General features: G+C 46.6%; 1 protein-coding gene across 4 annotated transcripts in view; it reads left to right on the forward strand.

Moving 5' to 3' along the window:
* LOC142365634 (spindlin-Z) overlaps positions 1–18,681 on the forward strand; it is a 96,596-nt gene that overhangs the window by 65,772 nt on the left and 12,143 nt on the right. For all 4 annotated transcript variants that reach the window (XM_075446618.1, XM_075446617.1, XM_075446621.1 and 1 more), the window contains one exon: positions 7,469–7,517. In XM_075446618.1, coding sequence (XP_075302733.1) covers positions 7,469–7,517 — 49 coding nt within the window. The remainder of the gene's footprint in view (positions 1–7,468; positions 7,518–18,681) is intronic.

Genomic DNA, 18,681 nt, shown 5'->3' on the forward strand with positions numbered 1-18,681 from the left:
CTCCTTATCTGTATCGTTGTTGTTAATGTTCTCTTTGTTTGCTGTTCTGTTAAACTGCCCTTATCCCGACCCACCAGTTTCTGCCTTTCTTTTCATTCTCCTCTGCACCCCGGCGGGGAGAGGGGTGGCCGCGTGGCGCTTTTCTTGCCGGTGGCAGCCGAAACCGAAACATTAATTGGCGCCCAAGCGTGGGGCGGGGATAACGGCAAGGCTGAGCAGCGGGTGTTAAAACTGCTTTCTTAGATTTTGTTAAATTTTGTTATAGGCATTTTTCTGTGTTAGTTAAACAGTCGCCGGTAAAAATGTTTCTGTCTTTCATCAGATCGTTGTGGTTTTTGAATCCGTACTTCCTGTACTTGTTCCCTGTGGTGATGTTCATTACCTCGGGGAAAAGGATCAGGATTATGATTTTACTGTACTGTACGATGTCGACTTATGACATGATAACATCAATGTGCATGAAATTAGGCTTGTATTTGCATGCGGCACTGCGGTCATTTCCATACCTCGGATCCTATGTCTTAGAATTTGTGAATAATCAAACTCAGCCTATGGGGAAAACCAGAGGGGATACCTTCCCCCACTTTTTCGCCCCCCCTCTCTCCTTCAGGCTAGTCCTAACTGCTTTTGATAATTTCGAGTACCCGTGGGATGCTCAGGCCAGCACTCTCCTTTTGTTCTGCCTCCTGAATGGGTTTTGGGTCTTGTTTAGGTTTAAGCACGTAGTTAAGAACATCGTGCAGAGACCTGCCCTGGGGCCAGATAGCTGTGAGTGGCTGGGTGTGTGGGACAGCATGGGCAGGTGTCTAGACCAGTGGGCACCCCCGGTGTTTTTGAAACTCACCCCCGAACAAGTACAGAATCCGGACAAACTAGTAAAATACCTGCAAAAAGTGTGCTGCCACCCTGGGAACTCCAGAGAGACACAAATCACTGCAATGTGCTGGGGTCTGGCCCACGCCTACCGAGCCCTGTTCAACCTGATTCAGTGCCCTAAAGGGGAAAGGGGTGGAAACGAAGCGGCAGGCACTGGCACTGCCCCCCCAGCCGGCCCTGCAGCCCCTCCAGCCCAGCAGGCAGTCACAGCCCCCTCGACTGGCACCGCCGCTGCCATAGCTGCAGGGTCTGCCTCGGTTTCCCCAGCGGGCACAGCAGCTGCTGCAGCCCCAGCTCCAGCTGCAGGCATCACGGCTGAGCCCAATGACCAACCTGTCCCAGTAGCAGTCGCCCCTGTGAAACTGAAGAAAGACGCAAAGAGAGCAGATCGCTCTGGGAGGGATGACGATGAGCCAGGGTCATCGCGGGAGATGGAGACAGAGATCATCACCTGGTCCCTGTCCCTGAGCGAGCTGGGAGACATGCGGAAAGATTTCAGCCACCACCCAGGCGAGCACATTGTCACCTGGCTGCTGCGGTGCTGGGATAACGGGGCCAGCAGCTTGGAATTAGAGGGCAAGGAAGCCAAGCAGCTGGGATCCCTGGCCAGGGAAGGGGGCATTGACAAGGCCATTGGGAAAAAGGAACAAGTCCACGGCCTCTGGAGGAGACTTCTGTCAGCCCTGAGGGAGAGGTACCCCTTCAGTGACGATTTTGTATGTTATCCTGGCAAGTGGACCAATATGGAAAGGGGTATTCAGTACTTGAGGGAATTAGCTGTGTGGGAGCTGGTTTACCATGAACCAGACGATGAGCAGTTACCCACAGACCCAGATGAAGTCCATTGCACAGCATCTATGTGGAGGAAGTTTGTGCGGAGCGCACCCTCCTCATATGCCAACTCACTGGCAGTAGTAAACTGGAAAGGTGAAGAGGCACCAACAGTGGATGCGGTGGCTGTCAGACTCCGCCAATATGAGGAAAGTCTCTCTTCCTCCCTTATCTCAGCTGTGAATAAATTGTCCCAGTAGTTCCAGCAATTCAAAGAGGATATGTCCTACTCCCCACCTGTGCGGGCCCGCATCTCAGCTATTAGGGGCAAGTGTTTCTCTGCTCAGGAGAGGGAATACAGCGGCTACACACCACGGGGCACCCTGTGGTTTTACCTGCGTGACCACGGAGAGGACATGAGGAAGTGCGATGGAAAACCCACCTCAAGTCTAGAGGCACGATTGCGTGAGTTGTGATGTAAAACAATCACCAAAGGGGATTCTGTTAGGAAAAATGCCGCTCCAGTTTCCAGCAGCCAGCTCTCCAGACCAGGCAGACAGTTTGATCTTGATTCCGATCCTCTGGAAGGGACCTCCAAGTCATTTTTACACCAGGTGAGCAGCAAATTCTCTGATGAGGATTAGAGGGGCCCTGCCTCCAGCCAGGTGGAGGAAAGGGACAACCGTGTTTATTGGACGGTGTGGATTCGGTGGCCTGGCACGCCAGATCCACAAGAGTATAAAGCTCTAGTGGACACTGGTGCACAGTGTACTTCAATGCCATCAGATTCCAAAGGGTCAGAGTCCATTTGCATTTCTGGAGTGACAGGGGGATCCCAAGAGCTGAGTGTATTGGAGGCTGAAGTGAGCCTCACTGGGAAGGAGTGGCAGAAGCACCCCATTGTAACTGGCCCCGAGGCTCCGTGCATCCTTGGGATAGATTGTCTTAGGAGAGGGTATTTCAAGGACCCAAAGGGGTATCGGTGGGCTTTTGGCATAGCTGCTTTGGAGACGGAAGAAATTAAACAGCTGTCCATTTTGCCGGTCTCTCGGAGGATCCCTCCGTTGTGGGGTTGCTGAGGGTGGAAGAACAACAGGTGCCAATCGCGACCACAACGGTGCACCGGCGACAATATCGTACCAACCAAGACTCCCTTCTCCCCATTCATCAGCTGATCCGCCAGCTGGAGAGTCAAGGAGTGATCAGCAAAACTCGCTCACCCTTTAATAGTCCGACATGGCCAGTGAGAAAATCTACTGGAGAGTGGAGACTGACAACAGACTACCGTGGCCTGAATGAAGTCACACCACCGCTGAGTGCTGCTGTGCCAGACATGCTAGAACTTCAATATCAGCTGGAGTCAAAGGCAGCCAAGTGATATGCTACAATTGACATCGCTAATGCATTCTTCTCCATCCCTTTGGCAGCAGAGTGCAGGCCACAGTTTGCTTTCACCTGGAGGGGCATCCAGTACACCTGGACTCGACTGCCCCAGGGGTGGAAACACAGTCCCACCATTTGCCATGGACTAATCCAGACTGCACTGGAAAAGGGTGAAGCTCCAGAACATCTGCAGGACATCGATTACATCATTGTATGGGGTGACACCGCGGAGGAGGTTTTTGAGAAAGGGGAGAAAATAGTTCAGATCCTTCTGAAAGCCAGTTTCGCCATTAAGCGAAGTAAAGTCAAGGGACCTGCGCAAGAGATCCATTTTTTTGGGATAAAATGGCAGGATGGGGTCCGTCAAATCCCAATGGATGTCATCAACAAAATAGCAGCTATGTCTCCACCAACCAGCAAAAAGGAAGCACAGGCCTTCTTAGCTGTTGTGGGTTTTTGGAGGATGCACATCCCAAATTACAGCCAGATTGTAAGCCCTCTGTACCACGCGACCCGCAAGAAGAATGATTTTGAATGGGGCCCTGAGCAACGACAGGCATTTGAACAAATTAAACGGGAGATAGTTCATGCCGTAGCCCTTGGTCCAGTCCGGTCAGGGCAAGATGTTGAAAACGTACTCTACACCGCAACCAGGGAGAATGGCCCAACCTGGAGTCTCTGGCAGAAAGCACCAGGGGAGACTCGAGGTCGACCCCTGGGGTTCTGGAGTCAGGGATACAAAGGATCCGAGGCCCGCTATACTCCCACTGAAAAAGAGATTCTGGCAGCATATGAAGGCGTTTGAGCTGCATCAGAAGTGGTCGGCACTGAAGCACAACTCCTCCCAGCACCACGATTGCCGGTGCTGGGCTGGATGTTCAAAGAGAGGGTCCCCTCTACGCATCATGCCACCGATGCTACGTGGAGTAAGTGGGTCGCACTGATCACCCCGCACGCCCGAATGGGAAACCCCAGGAATTCTGGAGGTAATCATGGACTGGCCAGAAGGCAAAGATTTTGGAGCATCGCCAGAGGAGGAGGTGACAGGTGCTGAAGAGGCCCCACTGTATAACCAGCTGCCAGAAGATAAGAAACAGTATGCCCTGTTCACGGATGGGTCCTGTCACATTGTGGAGAAGCAGCGGAGGTGGAAGGCTGCTGTATGGAGCCCTACACGACAAGTCGCGGAAACTGCAGAGGGAGAAGGTGAGTCCAGCCAGTTTGCAGAGGTGAAAGCCATCCAGCTGGCTTTAGACATTGCCAGTCGAGAGAAGTGGCCAGTGCTCTATCATTACACTGAGTCCTGGATGGTGGCCAATGCCTTGTGGGGGTGGCTGCAGCAATGGAAGAAGAACAACTGGCAGCGCAGAGGCAAATCTATCTGGGCTGCCCCATTGTGGCAAGATATTGATGCCCGTCTGGAGCAGTTGGTTGTAAAAGTCCGTCACGTGGATGCCCACGTCCCTAAGAGTCGGGCCACTGAGGAACATCAAAACAACCTGCAAGTGGATCAGGCTGCCAAGATTGAAGTGGCTCAGGTGGATCTGGACTGGCAACATAAGGGTGAACTCTTTATAGCTCTATGGGCCCATGACACCTCGGGCCACCAAGGAAGAGACGCGACATACAGATGGGCTCGTGACCGAGAGGTGGACTTGACCATGGACACCATCGCACAGGTCATCCATGAATGTGAAACGTGCGCTGCAATCAAGCAAGCCAAGCGGGTAAAGCCTCAGTGTGAATGGAGGACGATGGCTAAAATATAAATATGGGGAGGCTTGGCAGATTGACTACATCACACTGCCACAAACCCTCCAAGGCAAGCGCTATGTGCTCACAATGGTGGAGGCCACCACCGGATGGCTGGAAACCTACCCTGTGTCTCATGCCACCACCCGGAATACCATCCTGGGCCTGGAAAAACAAGTCCTGTGGCGACATGGGACTCCCGAAAGAATCGAGTCGGACAACAGGACTCACTTTCGCAACAGCCTCATAGACACCTGGGCCAAAGAACACGGTATCGAGTGGGTGTATCACATCCCCTACCCTGCACCAGCCTCTGGAAAGATCGAACGGTACAATGGGCTGCTAAAAACCACTTCGAATGCAATGGGGGGTGGGACTTTCAAAAACTGGGATACTCATTTAGCAAAGGCCACCTGGTTGGTTAACACCAGAGGATCCACCAACCGGGCTGGTCCTGCCCAGTCAAAATCTCAGCGCCCCACCTGGCCAAACAGAGCCCGGTATTCCATACGATGTGACGTCACGCTGGTTTCCGGTGGGAGTGGCGGCGCCGCAGGGACTCTCTCGCGGCTAGGGAGCGCGCGGCGCGGCGCTGGTCACCGGTCCTGTCCCGGAGAGAGGGTCTGTTGTGCGAGTTTGTGTCCTATTTTCTCCTTATCTGTATCGTTGTTGTTACTGTTCCCTTTGTTTGCTGTTCTGTTAAACTGCCCTTATCCCGACCCACCAGTTTCTGCCTCTTTCTTTTCATTCTCCTCCGCACCCCGGCGGGGAGAGGGGCGGCCGCATGGCACTTTTGTTGCCGGTGGCAGCCGAAACCAAAACAGTGGTATTATATCGCAATGTCCCATTCTCTGGCCATTTTTCCCCAGTTTCCAAGGTATACATTGGTTACCGATGATTACAGTACTCAGTCGATTGTTTCTGAGTGAGAGGATCACTCCCCAGATCTTTCCAATTCTTTAAAATACATCCCAAGCGTGTACTTTGTGATATGGATTTTTTGCTCGGAAATGTACCCATCTCCCAAAAAACTAGTGGTTGTGATTGTGCACTATCACAGGCACTAGTCAGAGGGACCCCAACCCTTGTTGGAGCTCCCTCTGGGATCCCAACCCCCTGCCGGAGATCCCAACCCCCTGCCGGAGATCCCAACCTTGGAGACTTCAACCCCCTGTTGAAGACTCCTCCTTTGGGCCCCACTCCACAGGCTTTCGCCTAGCAGAGACTTACCAACCGAGGTACCTCTTTAGTCCAACCCTGCGTGGCTTTCGCTGTGCCTTACAAGCAGGCTCCAGTGGGACTCTAACCCATGTCCTACCCAGAGCTCTGTTACCCGTTAAAAGAATGCCTTATTTTTTAATTCCAGGGGACTTACTTGGAATCCTTCAGTCCGGGGATCAGAGGTTCTCCTTGAGAATCCCTTGATGCCAGCTGGGGGTCCCATGATCCCAAGGATCCGTTGGTATTCACAAGCGGGGTCCCACCTGGGTCGCCAGAAACTGTCACCAAAAATCCAGGAATAAAACCTTGTAACACCAATGTAGTGTTAAAAGGCAGGCATTCTCTGTTGCAGCTCTGGATGCACGAGGGATAGTTCCACCGAACGTGCATACCTCATACTTTTTCCATGCGATTTATATAGATCAATAATATATATATTTGTTATCATGCTCTTCGGTGATTGGTACAAATTTTCTTGCTTCGCATGTAAATTATTGCGCAGACTCAGTCGTCCTCTTCCATTGTTCTCTTTTGAGTAGGTGGTATTACTTGGGTAGGTGGTCAATGGGTCGGTGTTCGCGATCTCCCCCTGCCGGAATTACCTTTTACCTATATGGCTCGCAATCTTGGCAGTCCTAGCTAGTTTTCTCAGTTCACTACACGAAACCACGCTTCATCATTCTCTTTTGATAGAAACACATTGTCTATTATTTTGCTCGCATTAATGGTTACCTAGAGACTAGAATATGGATTAAAGAATACACTGATTGGTATCAATCCCCCCCCCTTTTTTTTTTGTTCATTGCAATGGTTAGCAGACTGTCACCCTGGTTACAATATGTTCGAATTGCAATACAAATGTGATTCTTCTTACTGGTCTCTGTCAAAATGTTGGGTATCCCCAGTTGTTGGGAAGGAATATGTGGGTTGAAACCGGCTCAAGCCTATTACTCTTTTCAAAGTTCTTTCTGTTAGTTGTACAGTTTTTGCACTGTATATACTACACTGAATGTTTATACTTGGTTTTGGCTCTGTTCTGAGTTGTTATACTCGATTTAGCTGAGCCGTGTATACCCCCACCCATTCTGGCCTTGCTAACTCAGGAAGATATGTATTTGCTTATTATTATTAACTTAAGGGCAGTTACACAGCCATTTGATTCCCTCAACTGTTGTAGCCGTTTATCTAGAGTAAAGAATCCGTCCCATCTCCTTTGTTTTAAGTTCAGCTTTTTGTAACAATTGTCATCAGTCACTCCCTACTACTTCAGCTAGCTTGGTGAGTACTTAGTCTTTGCCTGTCTAGTCAGAGCCTCCTTCCATTGTAGGAGCTCATTGATCAATCACAACGTTAAGTGTTTATTTTTTTTTTTTACTTGAAAAAGCAAACTTTTCTGTAAGATACCTTTTTGACATTGTGTATAAACACACTTTATTGTTCAATAATTCCATCATTTATATTGTAGGTCATGCAGGAGTCTCTGCGAGCATGATGAAGAAAAGAACTTCCCACAAGTAAGTTGCTAATATCTTTCCTAAAGTATAGTTCTCAATAACTATACGTACCATTCTAGAAATGTATCCAGTCATTTTGCTCTTTAAAATCATGTTGAGTAGTATTCAGACAGCGTATGTGTGTAGAGTCAGACTTTAATCCTTTTGGGAGGACAGTGGGAAAGAACGCACCATTGGTAGAGTTCTAAACATATAGTTTTGAATGTTATTCTGAGAGAAGTTATCCTGTCAATACAATTCTGTAATTTACAATTCAGAGACAAGAGGTTGCAAGCCAGAAATTGGGCACATGTACTCTAGGATTCATTTCAGCTTTAGTTTTTGAAAAGGATTTTTCACCTTTTTTTATAAAAAATAAAGAACACACTGAAGTACTTGTGTAAGGCGGCTGCTATTTGTGTGAAGGATACTTGCTTATCCTACACATTCATGGCATGTATTATTCTCTCTACTACATTTTGAAATAGTAGCAGCTAAATGCTGCTATGAGTAAATGTGAGAAGATAGAGGTAATAACTTAGACATGATTGACCTTAGTGTCTAACAGCCAGATGTTACGTCTGATTGCATCTCTGGTGGGTGAACTCTGAAATAAGCTGGGGAAAGGTGAAATTTATTAAAATGCTACTAGTTATATTTTGAGTATGAAGCCCTATAGTGGTGATATAAAACATGCATCAATACAAAGCAATTTGTCTGGCAGAAATATCTTCTGTGATTAACATTTGAATTAGTATTAACTGTTTCCGAGACACAACACCTGATGTAAAACTACTCTAATTCCTTCCACCAACTCTTCACTATTCAGTCTTGTCTATCTCCTTACAAGGCAAAGATAAACATTTATTTGTCTAGAGACAGGTAGAGTTAAAATTTAATTTCTCTTGTTCTTTTTCAACCGCTCAGAGAAAGGAGTGTATGATGGGAAGACTATCAGAGGTGGGTTGCCTTTTGTACTTGAGGGTGGCTAGATTTGTCTTTATTGTTGTGTTGATATACACTTATTGAAATACCTAAATAGGTTATATTTTTTAGCATAAAGCCTTTTATGGGGCATATTAAGTCATAATCCTAAGTCACGTGATTTTGAGGCATTTAACTTAAGCGCCCAAATGAGTTTTATGTTAATTTAGCCTGGTTTAATTGTTTAAGAATTGTTTGGTAGAGGTTTTGTTTTGTACCAAACCAAGATGGCTTTGTACTGCTCACTGACTCCTCTGAGAATGGCAGAGACTAGTATAGAGTTGTTTTTATTTGATATTCATTGCTTACATTTTTGAAATGAACAGTAAGTAGTGCTGTAGGCATGTTTATAGTAAACAAGTGGGATATGAATCACTATTTAAAAATGTATGCTGATACTACTATGAGCTGTTACAGGAGACCATGAATTAGTAATGCATATTTTGTCATTGATTTAGTTATGATGACTTTTACATTCCTCATTTAAAGAAAAAGAGGAATAAGTCTGCTGGCGCTTGAAGACCGTAGGGGAGATTCTAAACTAGGTTCAGAAGTTCACGGGGGTGGAAGATCAAACAGGATGGAATGGGGCATGGTCCAGTAACTGAGGAAGTGATAAAATGAGCTGTGTGGATTAGTCTTCTGAACTCTTCTTAACTAAAATGGTAGTTAACCATTGACCCTTTTGGGGTCCCATGGTTTTAGGTCAACTGCAAAAGGGCAGTTGTTCTGAGTGCTCTGTTAGTGTCAATGGTTAGTGATGATCTCTGTAAATGTGAAGCTGACCCTATTTGTGTCAGATCAGTCAGTAGTCTCTTGGCTCTCATCCTTTCTACCCTTGGTGCATATGAAAAGTACACAAAACAGCATAAGTATAAAATCTTTCTTATACTCTCCAGGTTTCTCATAGCTGGCAGTTCAAGGACTTTGAGGTGGAGGTTGTATATGCAGTTTAACTACCACTGTACTTATCCCTTGTGAATTTCTGATCGCACTTTAACTTGTTGTGGTGGGTTATACTTAGCTATAGGCCAAATTTCCACCCATCTGTTCACTCCCCCTCCTCAGTGGGGCAGATAGAGAAAACAGGATGAGAAAGCTCATGGGTCAAGATAAAGACAGGGAGATTGCTTACTAGTTACTGTCACAGGGAAAACAGGCTTGATTTGGGGAAAATTAATTTATTGCCAATTAAAATAGATTCAGGTAGTAAGAAACAGGAAGACAAACATGAAAACAGCACCTTTTCTTCCCCCTTTCCCATGCTCAACTTAACTCCAGACTCCTCTGCCATCCACCACCTCCTGTGCAGGGTGGTGCAGGGGAAATTGGGGAAGGGAGTTTATTGTCTGTACATAACAGTTGCTCTCTGATGCTCCTTCCCTCTTGTACTTACTTTCCCCCTGCTCTGGGAGGGGTTCTCTGCAGGCCACAGTTCCTGTCAGGAAAATCTGCTCCAGTGTGGGCCCTTCCAGGGGACACAGTCCTGTCAGGAAACCTCTGCTTTGTTATGGGTTCTCCATGGGCCACAGTTCCTTCAGGAAATATCTAACTGCTCCCGCGTAGGTCCCTACACAGGCTGCAGTGTGGATATCTGTTCTAGCACCATGGAATACCTCCTTTTCTGAACTTGGTGTTCCCTCTGCTGTTTCTCACACTTTTTTTTTTTTCCCCCTCCTCTGCCATTCCAGTGGGGTTTTTTTGCCATTTCTTAAATATATTTTCACAAAGGCACCACCAACTTCGCTGATTGGCTCAACTTTAGCCTGCAGTGGGGCCATTGCCGAGCCAGCTGGAACCAGCTGTTTCTGGCACAGGGCAGCTCCTGACTTCTTCTCATAGAGGCCACCCCTGCAGGTGTTGTCATGTGTGTGTGTCCGCTACCAAAACCTTGCCATGTATACCCAATATGCTTGTAATTCTAAGACAGTGTCATAACTGAATGATGGCTTTTGAAGGGGTACAGAAAATACTTTAAAGCTTCTGTCTTTACTAATGTACCTCATAGTCTGAATACTGAGGAAAAATAGTTTATAACAATTATCTGATTATACGATCCCCAGTTAGTGACTGTAGTAAGATCAAAATTCTAATTTGGGCCCTATTTTTAATAACTTTTCTACATGGCACCATGAAATATAGAAATTGTACTGACAATTGCTACTATGCTTCATTTGTACTATTTTCTAAATTTCTTTGAACTTTCCATGATCCGGTTCTGCTAATAAAACCTTCATGTAACAAGATTTTACTTATCAGCTTAATGCCTACAAGATAAATACTCACTCGCTGAGGTGAGCAGCTCCAGTGTCAGAATGATCCGCAGCAGAGCACTCAAGTGGTGCACAGGGGGGTTTGCTAAACCTGGGGGAATCTCAGGGAGTGGAGAGACCCACCAGGAGCCCGCAGTTCACATGACAGAAGCTGAGGAGACCTGGGTGGGTGTCCCGATCCAATGTCGGGGAGGTTTCGATACGATCCCAAGGACAAGATTAAGACACAAACAGAGTCAGATGCCATGCAACCTTGCAAACTTTATTTCGGTGAACTGGGAACCGGAGGTTGGGCGGGGAGGCAGCGGGGGGAGGACAAGAGGAGAAAAGAAGAAAGGGAGAGAGAAAGAAAGAAAGGAGTAAAGTCAGACAACCTGAGCAGGCGAGGAAAGGAGTGCAGGGGAGATCGGTTACCACCACCACGGATCCAGCGATGTCCAGTCAGCTCAGTCTCTATGCAGGTGCTGAGGTTCCAGCGAGGATGAATGCTGGGAGAAAAGCGGCGCGAAGGAAAAAAAAAAAAAGAAAGAAAAAGTGCACCCTCAGGGGAGCAGGTGCTGTCCTTTTATAGGGGTGTTTGCCCATGCGCAGAGCACAGTTTGGTACATGCAGTTCGTGCCAGGAGTGCTACCCGCTTAAGCAGCCCTTTGCGTGCTAGTCCATGCGCAAGCGCAGTATGGTACTGTCACGTTAAAGGGGGTAAGGGGAGTCTGACAAGTGGCAAAAGGAGAGCCCTCCCGTTGAGTCACGAGGTTCAGAGAAGACCCCCTTGCGTTCTAAACTCTCTCTCAGAGGAGAGTCTAGGTGCGGCTGGATCTACTCCTAGTCCCAGACTTGGTCAACGGTTTATGTCTAAAGGGTTAAGTGTGTAGCCACTTATCAGATTCAACTTGCCTGTCAGAGCCCTTCCAAGGACTTTCACTGAAACAGTTTCACAAAGTTGAAACAATAGGTAATTTATTCAAGCGACAGGTGTCACAGATTCGGAATTGCCGTTGATAAATGCACTGTCTACAAAAGTTGAGCTCAAAAGTAATAGTTTAGCGCTTTAGTTAACAATGTGTTCCCGGGGATACGTCTGACAAAGTCAGAGGCGCGACTCTTACCAAAAAGGTGTCCCTTCTTGGGGGGGAAGAGAGGTTCAGGCCCGTCGACCCGTCCGTCAGGTGAAGTTCTCTCTTGGCTCCTCCTCCCAAAGAGAGTTTTCAAGTGCCAATTTTTATATGTTTGGAAATCTTTTGGTGAGGTGGGACTAAGTCAATTATTGTGTATCGATTGGCTCTTGGCATGGAATGTCATGTCGTCAGAAGTGGGACTCAGCAGTGTGACACACCTATGGAGCGGGCATCTTGGTATGCGCATCCGGGGGCCATCTGTTCTTTACCCGAAGCAATCTCTGAAGCAATCTCTGGCTGCATGGCGCCCCACAGATCACTTGGTTTACAGTGATGGGCTATCCCCCCTTACTTTTGTCTGATAAGCACCAGTTAATTACTTCCTTTGTTAGCTCTTTGGCTCTTGACACCTCAGTCCAGAGACGAGTTTGTGAGTTTGTCTTTCGTCTTGCATTTGACAAGTCCAGCAAGGCCATCGATTACAGGTACTTTCTTGCAGGTTGTTATGGCAGTCTCTTCAGAGATCAAGAATTGGTGACTGGTACAACGGCAATGTCAAGACAAAACCGGTTTGTAGTGGTCTTCTACACTACCCCGTGGCTCGACATTGCTGCCTTTACAGCGGTGTGGGAGGTGGAGGTCTAGAGAGAGAGAGAGAGATAGGGATAGAAATGGAGACAGAGGGGAGGTGTGACACGGCAGGGGAGGGAGAGATCAAAATGGGGTATGGCAGGAAAACGCTTAATTGTGGACGAACCAAAACATTGCACAATGCAAACATTTTCTCTTTTAACATTGTCAGGCTTAACAACGTTTTATCTTATAGAACAAGTTTGAGGAATCAGGTAAGTATGAGGTAGTCTTTCACGATAACAAACATAGAACATCAGGTGGGCATGACATGGGTATAAGCATGCAATTTTTCCCTTTGACAATCTGTGAATTTTAAAGGGTCTAAATGATGGGTATAGTGGTTGATTTTGGTTGGTGAATGACACGGATCAGGTGGGTCAGTGGGTACAAATTGCATATTTAATACCACATGTTGGATTAATTGAACAAAACAGGGGTGAAAACATTAAAGCAGCAACCGTGCATAACAAGAATAGTAGCAATTGTTTCATCCACGGTGCCCCTGGTAACCAGGACCAGAAATCACTAGTCCAACCGTTCCAGGTTTGGATGGGGACATGGGCTAATATCCTGATATTCGCTCATGTCGTCTATTTCTGAACAACAGTTGGAACCTTTTAGTTTCCCACACACTCCTTCCTCTTCAGCTAACAAGTAATCTAAGACCACACGGTGTTGAAGAATTGCCGTGCGCAGTCCCGTTAGTAATAATTTCCAAAATTTCCCGCAATTGAATTATGGGACTCAAATCGCAAATTGGTTCTCTTGCCCCTGATATTGGTTCACTGAGATTCCAGGTTGCAGATCCATAATGTTGAATTATTCATTCAGGAGGTCACTCATTTTCCCTGACTGTCGTTTGGAACTACTAGTAACAGAGGAGTTAATGGGACATTTAACTCCAGAAAGATTATTATATGATTTGACCTTTAATCTTGATCCAGAAGTACTTGGTAATAAGAAAAACAAGGGCTGAATTACACCTATGTAACAAGAGTTAGTTTAATTAGCAGGTAATTTTTTATAGGTAAAATTTTTGTAAATTGAGTGATGCCCTTTTAGGCTGGTATATTGTGGTTTCAGTTCTCAAAATATTGACTCGTTGGATAAGGTGGGTCGATTGCTTTAGGACACCACTGTTTTTGGTATCCCTTATTTTGGTGGAAAGCATGATTTGCTTCGTTTAGTTCCTGTTGCGTTATAAGGGATGGAGTAATTTGGCAGAAAATAACCCCCCTTGCGTTCTAACTCTCCTCACCAGAGTGGGAGGCTAGGTGCGGCTAGGTTTAAATTCTGGGTGATATCCAATTTGCCACTACCAGTCCAGTCACGTTTAACATACATATTAAACTACCACGATTCTGGATACATTAATAGCGGTCTGCACCTTCAGTCCAGTCGTGCTCATGAACACTGTGACAACTGGCTACTTAAACAGTGCAGTTTTATTTGTGCAACAGGTATATAGGTTTTTTGAATTGCCGGTGATAGTGACTGTCTGCAAGAAAGCATGTGCAAATATGATGTTATAAAGTATAAAACACGTGAAAAGGTTATAAATAATACAGCCTGGCTATGAATATTAGGGAGTAACTCTCTAGAGAGATTTCTAAGATTCCCGAGAAAAGCGCTTAGTCTAAGTCTCACCCAAGGCGTCCCAAGGGTGGGAAAAGCAAGGCTCAGCCCGTCGGCCGATCCTAGTAGTCAGAGGCAGTCTGAGATGGAGTTTCCCTTGACTTGCTCACGGTGTTATCTTCTTCTCCAAAAATCCCCCATTTCCCTGGCTATTTTTATAGCCTTTCTACATTTAAGGTGGAGTTTGAGTGACTGTAGTCATACATACCTTTTATCATGATTGGTGTAAAATTCTCTCGCTTCACGTTTAAAGGTATAATTTACAAAAAATCGAGGATGCAGACTCAAAGAGGAGTGGTCACACCTCGGAGGCGGGTAGCCTTTGGGATGGAGGTGTGTTTTGGTATTAAAATGATATTAAAACGAGCAAAGTTCACAAAAGGATAGCACTTTGGCAAGGTTTCGAAAAACCTGTTGGCTCAGGGGGCCAGATGAGCTGCTTATCAGTTCTAGAGGACCATCTCTTCCCGCTTTCTCATCACGGAGAATGGCCACGGAGTCTCCACTCCGCTCCATCCTCTATGGTATGTTGCAGGGAGTTGCTGTGTTAGTAGATTCCTCGCATGCCTGCTGCAGCTGTGTCCCATCCTCAGAGCTCCTTTTGATTTTATGCTTTTCCTCAATGGGTGAACACTGCTACGTTTTTCATATAAACCTTAATTTTACTAATAATTCCACAGTGTTCCGTATCCCACCCTGAACCTGGGGTGTTCCACAAATTTCCTTTGTCATCATAAAATCCCCATAGGGGTATAGCAAATTTGGCACTACAATTTAAAAACCTATTGCAACCTAGCCTAAAAGTCCAATCACAACTACTTTGTCCTACCTGTATTTTATCTGATTTATTACAGGATAAGTAATATTGACCCTTTTAGGGGTATGTTATAAACCAGGGTGTCTTGTCACTATCAGTGTCATTTTGTACTATACTGTCATTGTCTGCTAATTGACTCGGGTGTACAGGGGTGGAAATCCAGGGTCAACTATGCAGACCTAGAGGGCCTCCACATATTCAACAATTGGTTAAATTAAAGGTTTGTGCAACAGCTTTTCCTAATAACAGGAATTCATTATCTAATGGGGGAGTGAGCATGTTGATAGGAAAGTTTCCTATGTTCCATAAGAGACAAATCATAACTGGCCAATATATATTATTAAATCTTAAACAGCACAAACACATGTAGTCAAACTTTCCATTAAACGCTTCTGCTGTTATTTTCCTTTTAACTTGAATTCTATGGCACTAAAGGTGGAGAGAATGATTGTCCAAAACAGTGCCTTTGATAGTAAACTATGCATCCTATAAATATTAATAAAGCTATAACCATCAATGTTACACAAAGAATCAGGATCACCATCTGTCTTCTTCCCAGCAAAAGCTTTGATTTCGTCCCACGGACTTCGTCTGTTAAAGGAAAAGAAGAAAGAAAACATACTCAGTTACCGGGGAACCGGAATTAAATCAATATTAAAAAGACGGGACAATCCATAGAGTATTAATTTTGGTGTTCTTTCCCCGAAGCATCTTTTGCTTTCCAAGCGTATTCATTAAGTGGGGTAGCAAAGACCAATGGGACTTCTCCTACGGTAGGGAGTTTAACTAATATTGGTCGCCCAGGATAATGGGAGGGTTTTACAGGGGGACCAGGACCTTCAGAGGCAGGTAAGATTGTTGAAGGTGCGGGACAACCGGCCATAATTTTCAGGCTTCTGAATTCCCCCATCGGTTATTTGCTAAAGTGAGGGCCTCCCGCACTTGTCCTGCCCATCCCGGATTATGCAGTTTGAGAAACCTTTTAAGTAGACCATTGGTTCTCTCTAGTATTCCATTTGCTTGGAGATAGTAGGGAGTGTGAAAAATCCACTTGACTCCTTCCTCGGTGGCCCAGTCTTGGACTATTTTGGCAGAAAAATGTGAGCCGTTATCCGATTGTATTGATTGGGGTTTTGGGGAGGAGCTGCACCATCCCTTTAGGGCCTGAACTGTATTTTCTCCCACTAATACTAACTGTATTTAACTCCCACTAATGTGTATTGTTTTCCCTCGGATTTTTGAAAGGGGCCAATATAGTCTACTTGCCAGGTTTCCCACAGTCTCTTCCCGCTTTTAATGTGTGAGGGAGGTTGGTCTAAGGGATGTTCATCAAATCGACTACGACACAGGCTACATGCAGAAATACAAATGCAACAACTTTCCTTGGTAACAGGCCAGCCCATGCGTTTGCCCATGCGCAGAGCGCAGTTTGATACATGCAGTTCGTGCCAGGCGTGTTACCCACTTAGGCAGCCCTTCGTGTGCCAGTCCATGCGCAAGCGCAGTATGGTACTTTCTTGCAGGTTGCTGTGGCAGTTTCTTCAGAGGTCAAGAAGAGGTGACGGTACAACGGCCATGTCAAGACAAAACCAGTTTGTAGCGGTCTTCTACAGTGGGGCCAGGAGCAACAGCAGCCAAGCCCCTCCCACACATGTAAAAGAAGCCCCTAGGGAGCGCTAGAGACCAGGGCGAGCAAACAGGGTGTGGCGTGGCAGTTTGCACAGAAGGGCACTGAAACTCTGTCGGCCCGACCAGGGAGCAATCGTATCCACCCAGTAGAAGGCTATGTCCACTCTAAACTCTGCACCCGCCGTAACTGACGCAGCTTCCCAGACAGAGCTCTGATGAGAACACGCTGCTACCCAGTTGTCAGGCTGCAGGGCGTGCCCTACTCTTAGACCAGTATTGGATGGCAGTAGTGAACACACCTGTAGGAGGTGTGCCCAGGTAGAGGAACTCCTCAGCTTAGTGACAGAGCTCCAGGAGGAGTATCAGGGAGTCAGAGAGAGAGATAGATTACTGGAACCACACCCTGTCTTCCCTGGAACAGACCCATCAGGCAGACAGGACTCATGGTATGGAGGATTCCCTATCCTTTCTCCACCTGGCAGAACGAGGTGACAAGGGATAGGAGGCAATGGCAACAAGTTCCTTCCCGATGCAGCAGATGCGTCTCCTCTGGGACTACCCCACCTCTCCAGGTGCTCTTGCAGAGCCTTGTACCTATTATGCAAGTGGAACCAAACAACGACGACTATGATGGTTCATGTAGCTTGGTGTCACCAAGGTTAAGTCGGCCTATGTGCTGTGTCAAAACCACTTCCATAAAGAAAAAAAGATGAGTTACTGTCACAGGAGACTCTCATCTGAGGGGAACAAAAGACCCGATATGCAGACCGGACCCACTTTTTAGGGAAGTCTGCTGCCTCCCTGGGGCCCGGGTTAAAGATGTGAAAAGAAAGCTTCCTACCCTGGTATGGCCCTTGGATTATTATCCATTATTGCTTTTTTAGGTAGGCAGCAATGAAGTTGCAACAAGAAGTCCAAGGGCAATCAAGAGAGACTTCAGGGCCTTGGGACAACTGGTTAAGGGATCAGGAGCACAAGTAGTGTTCTCCTTATCCTTCCAGTTGCAGGGAATGATGAGGGAAGAAACAGGCAGACCCAGCAGATCAATATCTGGCTCCGAGACTGCTGTTGCTGGCAAAATTTTGGGGTTTCTGATCATGGGTCAGTCTACATGATAGCAGGCCTGCTGGCAACAGATGGGGTACACCTTTCTCAAAGGGGGAAAAGGATCTTTACGCAGGATTTAGCAGGGCTTGTTGAAAGGGCTTTAAACTAGATTTGAAGGGGAAAGGGATAAAACCAGGCTCGCTAGAGTAAGCCTGGGGGCAGCACACCAATGTTTCAGGGATGGTGTGCTAGCGCGGTCCTTCAGTCTGCCATCACAGTGGAGGTAGGGGATGGAGATCCACATGGCAGAAAAAACGCAAGAGTTGTTGATGTGTTAGAAACCATGGAAGTGCCTGAGAACAGTCACATAGGAATTAGGGCTTCTCCTCAAAAAAAAGTGGCGAGATCAATAGTCCAACTGAAGTGCATCTACACCAGTGCACGCAGCATGGGCAACAAACAGGAGGAGTTGGAAGTCATTGTGCAACTGGAAAACTATGACGTAGTTGTAATCACGGTAATATGGTGGGATGACTTGCACAACTGGAGTGCTGCAATGGATGGCTATAAAATCTTCAAGAAGGGATAGGCAAGAAAAGGAGAGGTGGTGGGGTAGCCCTGTATGTTAGGGAGTGTTTTAGCTGTCTAGAGACTGACAATGATGATGAAAGGGTCGAGTGTTTATGGGCAAGAATCAGGGGGAAGGCCAACAAGGTGCAGATATCATGGTGGGAGCCTGTTATAGGCCACCCAACCAGCATGAAGAGACAGATGAAATATTCTATAAGCAGCTGGGGGAAGTCTCACAATCGCTAGCCCTTGTTCTCGTGGGGGAGTTCAACTTACCAGGTGTCTGCTGGAAATACAATACAGAGGAGAAGAAACAGTCTAGGAGGTTCGTGGAGTGTGTGGAAGATAACTTCATGACACAGCTGGTGAGTGAGACAACTAGGGAAGGCACCCCAATGGACCTGTTGTTTGCAAACAGAGAAGGACTTCTGGGCGATATGATGGTTCATAGAATCAGAATCATTAAGGTTGGAAAAGACCTC

The sequence above is a fragment of the Opisthocomus hoazin genome, chromosome W, assembly GCF_030867145.1.
Source record: "Opisthocomus hoazin isolate bOpiHoa1 chromosome W, bOpiHoa1.hap1, whole genome shotgun sequence".
In the NCBI taxonomy this organism is placed as follows: Eukaryota; Metazoa; Chordata; class Aves; order Opisthocomiformes; family Opisthocomidae; genus Opisthocomus; species Opisthocomus hoazin.